Source organism: Octopus bimaculoides, chromosome 18 (assembly GCF_001194135.2).
Source record: "Octopus bimaculoides isolate UCB-OBI-ISO-001 chromosome 18, ASM119413v2, whole genome shotgun sequence".
Taxonomy (NCBI): Eukaryota; Metazoa; Mollusca; class Cephalopoda; order Octopoda; family Octopodidae; genus Octopus; species Octopus bimaculoides.
In genome coordinates this window covers 31,161,814-31,169,003 of record NC_068998.1, presented here as the reverse complement: position 1 = coordinate 31,169,003, position 7,190 = coordinate 31,161,814, and the positions used below count along the sequence as shown (strand labels likewise).

Genomic DNA, 7,190 nt, shown 5'->3' with positions numbered 1-7,190 from the left:
ACATCATTTCGAGCGTGGCCTTTGCCAGTAAGACATCCGAGCGAGACCGTTGCCAGTGCCCCTGGACTGGCCCTTGTGCAGGTGGCACGTAAAATACACCATTTCGAGCGTGGCCGTTGCCAGTACCCGCCTGACTGGCCCTCGTGCCAGTGGCACGTAAAAGCACCCACTACACTCTCAGAGTGGTTGGCGTTAGGAAGGGCATCCAGCTGTAGAAACTCTGCCAAATCAGATTGGAGCCTGGTGTCGCCTCCTAGTCCACCAGTCCTCAGTCAAATCGTCCAACCCATGCTAGCATGGAAAGCAGACGTTAAACGACAATGATGATGATGTGTATGTGTATGTGTATTATCATCATCATTATTGTTATCACCATCATTTAACATTCACTTTCCATATAGGCATGGATTAGACGGTTTGACTGGCAGTGGTAAGCCAGAGAGCTGTACAAGGTTCCAGTCTGATTTTGGTTTGGTTTCTACTGCTGGATGCCCTTCCTAACGCCAACCACTCCAAGAGTGTAGTGCATACCTTTTATGTGTACCAGCACCAGCCACAACTATAATTTCTTTTGGCTTGATGAGTCTTCTCAAGCACAGTAAATCACATATCTTTGCAAGTGGTAAGCTCCTGGGCTAACTGAAGGAGGGAATAATATGCCCTATCCATACAGGAGGAAGCAGAGATGATGCTAAAAACTATAGGCCTATCTCTCTGACCTCACACATCAATGAAGCCATGGAACAAATAGTCAAAAAGAAACTAATTGCATTCCTTGAAGAGAATGATTTGCAGACTGATACCCATCATGGTTTTCAACCAAGCAGAAGTTACTTGATACAGCCTTCACAGTACCACAACTAGGTACTAAAGCAGCTGCTCAACAGCTCAAATACAGATGATATGTCTCACCTTTGCAAAGACTTTGATAAAGTCAACCATAGTATGATATGTCACAAGCTGTATGATCTTGGTATCGATGGAAAACTTGGAAAGTGGTTACATGACTTTCTAAAAGATAGAATTCAGGCAGTGGTGACCAATGGAGCTACCTCCAAAGAAATACAAATAGTGAGTTGTGTTCCACAGAGCAGTGTCTTAGGGTCACTGTTATTCATAATGTCCCTCTCAGACAAGCCTTCAGCTGCTCAGAGAGCAACCCTTGCAGCTATGCAGATGATACAAAACCCTGAAAATACCGTAAACCTGCAACAGAAGATGGTCACAATATACAGGTATGCAGAGGATAACACACAGCTTAATACTAGAAAATTCAAAGCCCTGCATTACCAACACATGAAGCTCAATGAAATGCAAATAGGATACACTGGTAGAAGAGGGACTGCAATCCTCAGATGAAAATTACTACATGTCCTGGCTATTATGAGTAGTGATGCATATTTCCAGGTGTATCTTACTAAGTTGGCAATAAAATGCAAGCAGTTGCCTGGATGGATCCTTAAAATGCAGGCAGTTGCTTGGATGGATCCTTAGAACTTTCAAAACATGATAACAAGAAACCATGATAATCCTCTGGAGGACATTTGTCAAGAGCCATTTAGACTACTGATCCCAAACTGTGGTTACCACACAATGTAAATTTAATAGCAGAACTAAAAGCAATCCAGCAAAGCTACACAAAGAAGATTGTCTCAATGTAACAGGTCAGCTACTGGGAAAAAGTTAAGACACCACTCCCAATCTGCCCTCTCATTGTTATGGAATTGTTGCAGACTTTTTTCAATCTCCATCAGTGTTGTTTTAACTGCATTTGAGATATTTGTTTAAGCGGTTTGCAATCTTGAGTTCTTCTCATAGTCTGTATGTCTGTGTCTTCTTTTTTTCCATACATAGCTAGCTCTATTATATTGTGATGCAAGTGTCAGTGTCACTTTCACATTAGGAATGATAACCATATTAACTGAGAAGCAGAAATCCACTATATTATTTGTCCTGATTGGTTGGAGCACAGTTTACTCCATAAAGCATTAGCATGGTCAAGCAGCAACTCCACTGTACTTGGTGGTGGTAGTGTGTCATTCCTGAGAGCATGAAGCCCTTAGGCCATTCCATATTGGCGAAGTTGAAGTCAATCACAAGGAATACACTGTGTTGTTCCAGTTTGACTAGAACTTCTATTTTTGGCGAGGCAGTCTTCAAACTTGCCTGAGTAATTTGGAGCCGCTGGTGGACAATATGTAATACATATAACAACATTGAGTTATTTTATGTGTACAGTTTGAATGTTATACACTGGATTTGAATGACAGCAGGACCTGGAGTGTCAGGACCTCATAAATGTATCCTACAACTTCATCATGGTTCCTTTCTCTTCTATCCACTTGTAATATAACATACTTCAGTATAGGTACTTCTGCATCTGCTATACATATACACATAAACATATATACATACATACATACATACATACATACACACACATACATACATACATACATACATACATACATACATACATACATACATATGTATATATAAAGAATAATATATTCATGTATACATATACAAATTTGCATATATACACATAAGCACACATAGACATGCACATATACACCCATTGTTTTTTAAAAAACAATTTTTTGCCTAAGTCTAATTTCTTTGGCTGCTGAAGGTAAAATCAGACTGTTGTCATGTTGATTATAGTTACTCAGCCAGAAACATGTGTTCATGACTGTCCTCTTATCTCCAGGCAATAAGCTTGTATTTCTCCTTAATGTCATGTCAATTTTAGAAAATTCTTGACTCATAAGATTATCTCCTCTTCTCAAGAGCAGCTGATCATAATTGAGATTTGGTAATTATGAAACATCATCTAGAAGCAGAGATGATTTTTATAAATCAAAAATTAATTTTTTATGTTCTTTGACATACTTGTATTTGTTTATATACACACACAATCATATATATATATATATATATATATATATATATATATATATATATATATGCCAGCATGGAAGGTGGACATTAAACGATGATGATATAACAAGTAATAAGGGACATGCTAGTTTATTGACAGTAATACAACACACTTCAAAGTCATGCCAAATTTCCTGCCCTCAGATTGCTGAGGAATACCAATGACCTATCACAGATATTATACAATTTGACTAGCTACAAGTTTCTTTAAGATAACAGTAATTCAAGTTTCCTATACTACTAGTATTTTATCAACTTTGTTAAGAACATTGAAAGTGAATCTGACAGCCATTTGGAATGAGAATCATGAAGCAACAAATATACATCAAATCTGAAATGCAAATTCATCAGGCACTCCCACTATCCATTAAATGCTTTCATCTGAAGTATCCAGAAGTAGACGGCAGATTGAGTTCTACGTCACAGCTTAGTGTGTTATGTCAACAGGAATTCAAACTGATTTGGAATGAAATACTCAAGGACAAACAACATTTTGTAGGACAGTGATAGTGAACTGGTGTATCATGAAATAGAGACTAAAGTAAAAATCTGCATCAGAGAATAAATTTAATAAATTTCAAATAAAATGAATTTCTGATGCTCTCAGTTCAAAGATATACTTAGTATACATTTGAAAACAATGGAGTACAATGAACTCAAATAACTTAGCTGAATACATTTTAAATTGGCATATTCAACCAATGGATAGCAACTAGGAAAATATATGACACTGCTAAAAGGAAAGAAAAGCGTTAAAGAGCAACAACGCAAGGAAAATGAAGCAAATGACACAAACCTTTCTTCTTTTTTTGTATGGGTTACAGCACTGAAGGCACTCTGTGTAGCATATGTACCATCTGCTGTCACTCGCTTCTGGCTGGCACCAGTTGCTGTATACACATCTAGAGAAAAAGAATAAATACAAAATTTGAAATTGAAAATAAAAGGTATCAAACATATATCAGAGACATTATATATATATATATATATATATATATATATATATATATATATATATATATATATACACACACACACACACACATATATGTATATATATGGCAAATGAAAGACGGAAGGTGAAATATATGAGAATTATAGATATATTAATCAAATGACACATTTGTTATTGCCAGTGTAATTTTTAGTGGTCCAAATGAGAGTTTTAACTATTATTTCTAGCAGGTAGACACTTCAATGTGTCCTTTGATTAATATAATTTTAATTCTATAGCTATATAATGTTGATTTAGGCCTGCAATCACCTATATTAATATTGTAGTTATTATGGACTATTTGTATTGACTTCGATAATAATAATAATATTAGTATCTATATAAATATTTGATTCTGAATATTTTGCTGCTGATATATATATATCTATATATACATGCACACACCTCCCCTCCTCTTTTTCTTCTTCCTCTTTCCTGTACTTCACAAATTCCATGTTGGGCTACATTCCTATATTTATCCATTATCTGCCTCAACAAACTCCATCTGACTAATGCAAGCATGAAAAAGTAAAGTTAAACATTATTGTAATGTCAAGACAAGGAGACACAAGTACACAATGTATACATGCATATATGCATGTCTGGTCAACAATCTTTCCTCAGTTGACTATCATGTATGAACATTTATTTTACTCAAACTGTATCTCTATGTCTCATGAGAATGTTGTGACTTGTTCTAATTGTCTCTTGATGTTGTTCATGTTACCAGAATATAACTTTAGGTCATCTACAAAAAATGTAGATGACATTAATTTTATGCTGTATTCCAGCATGTAGCTTTGGCATTTCATTAACAAGGGGTTCACTGCCAATAGAAATATTACAGATAACTATCACTCGGGAATATGCCTGTTGATTGCTTAATTCTATTTGTAATAAAAGGTATGGCTTTGATAACTGTGTGGATCATGTTGTGGTCAGTCTATCAATGGCACTCACTATAGCAGTTGGTACTTTGGCAAGATGTAGTGATTCTATCATACATGAGTGAAGAACAGACTCAAATGCTCTAGACTCCTTTCTTTCTTCTTGCCTATTCATCAGTCATCACACCATTATATATTCAGACAACCTCTGTACATAACATTCAAGCGTGCAAAGGACCTGTAGTTTTTGGCCACATGGATCTCTTTGTTCTTAGGGTTAAGAAGCATCTGTGCAACCATCAGCCAGTCTGGTATATCTAGCTCAGCATCCATTGTGCTTTTAAACAGGGTTGTGAGAATATCTCTATTGAATGTGAGCTTTTTGTACAGATAATCTACTATCAGGTGATTTTCCATTCGGCAGTTTCATAACTGTCAGGTGTGTTTCACTAGTGATGTTATATATTTTGGGAGAGGTGTTTACACAACACTCACTTCATAGTTCATTTAACCATGCAACATTGCAATTGTGTTCTTCATTTACGTCCCAGATTCCCTGCCAGAATGACTATAGGTCTTCTTGGGGAGGAGCATTAACTACCTTAATGGTATCATCTATCATACTGCAATATACAGCTTGTGGATTTTGGGCAAATTTGCAGTTTATCATTTTTTGTTCATGTAATTTTTTACAGTAACAAAGTTTTTCACTTACTGCTCATAGAACATGTTGGAGGGTGATCAATTAGCTTGTGAGTGTTTCTTGAATGAATGAATAAGAGTGTGTGCATGTGTGTGTGAGTGCGCGCATGCACGTATTTATATTGCATACATATATGTATACTAGAAGGTTACAGTTCACCACAATTTCTCACTTTTGAACCAAACACCAAAATTGTAAACTTCCTAGAAATATCGCAGACATTTCTTCTAGTTTGTATTACCTTTCTTATTAACCAAATGAAAATTTATACATCAACTCCAAACCAATTCATCCTAAATCAGTGAAGAAAGGTATACTGAAAAGTCTCTCTATCCAAGTATCGAAGTTATCAACAAACAAAGAAATATTTAACAACTAGCTTGCTATTACAATGAGGCTCTTAACAGAAGTGGCTATAAAACAAACAAAAGATTACTTATATACCCAACCAAAGGTTCCAAAATCTCATTATTCACACCGTAGAAGCACAGATAATCAATACAAAAAGCATTCTGCACCTAGACACACAAAAATCTCTAAATTTTCAAATTCTAAAATAGAAACTAATAAACTCCTGAATACTAGAAATTCTATTCATAATAATCTTACATACACCACCAGCAGGAATCAAGCTAGTAGAAAAATAGAAATGGGAAAGCTATCTGGAATAATCCTTCACATAGTATCCAGGTAAAAACTCATCTAAAATAGTCTTTTCCCTTTTAGAAAATATCATCTCATCAGATCTCAAATATTACCAAATATTTGATAAGTATATAGTTAAGCTTTCTTACTCTACAATCCCAAACCTGGTAGATGTCAATGCTGGGAGTAATAAGTTTAAACTAAACAATACTAAACTATTTAAACATGTAGGTAATCTGATACATAATAACCAATCACTAAATAACACTGGTCCTGATCACCAGTGTCATACGTCTCCTGAAGGACTTCAATACTTACAACATGATCATCAACAGAACCCACTCTGGCAAGAGACCATAGAGCCACTAACTTGATAGAACTATGACTCACAACATAGTTTTATCTCTCTAAGGTTATCACAATATATTTTTCTCTAAACTTTGGATTCTTTCATTTACTGTCTCCATTGGTTTTTTTTTTTTTTTTTTTTGTATCTGTATAGGTTTTTGACAGATATGTACCTGTTGAAATGTGTATTAACATATACATTCTCTGTTTATTTCTATATGTGTACAAATAGGTATTAATATATGGATTCATTATGTGCCTGTGTATATACATATAATTATCTATATCTACATATTTCTGAGAATGGTATCTATCCCTCAAAATCTATACTCCATTTCTAATGTAGTTTTATTCTTTTTTTTTTTTTTCTGTGGTGATCTTTTCCATATATTTAAATATGCACTTCATTTCAGAACTTTTAAAGAAGCTATAAGGTGATGCTCAAGCATTTCATCATATAGCAAAAACAGCTGTAAGCAAATGAAGTTGATTACATAATTCCTGTTCTCTTGTCATTTCTTTCATGATATACCAGTTACTTACTTTTTTTCAGCTTCTTGAAAAGAAAACTTCTTTTGGCAATTTCTTAAATATTCATGTAAAGCCTATTTTATTACATGTTACAAACAGTCAACTTCCGGTGATTTCAAACCTAGTTAAATCCAAAAATACA

At 34.9% G+C, this 7,190-nt stretch overlaps 1 protein-coding gene across 1 annotated transcript in view; it reads right to left on the bottom strand.

Annotated features, from left to right (window-relative positions):
• The window catches only part of LOC106880484 (coatomer subunit beta), a 191,565-nt gene that overhangs the window by 77,948 nt on the left and 106,427 nt on the right, over positions 1 to 7,190 (bottom strand). The window contains exon 13 of the mRNA XM_014930433.2: positions 3,737 to 3,842. Coding sequence (XP_014785919.1) covers positions 3,737 to 3,842 — 106 coding nt within the window. The remainder of the gene's footprint in view (positions 1 to 3,736; positions 3,843 to 7,190) is intronic.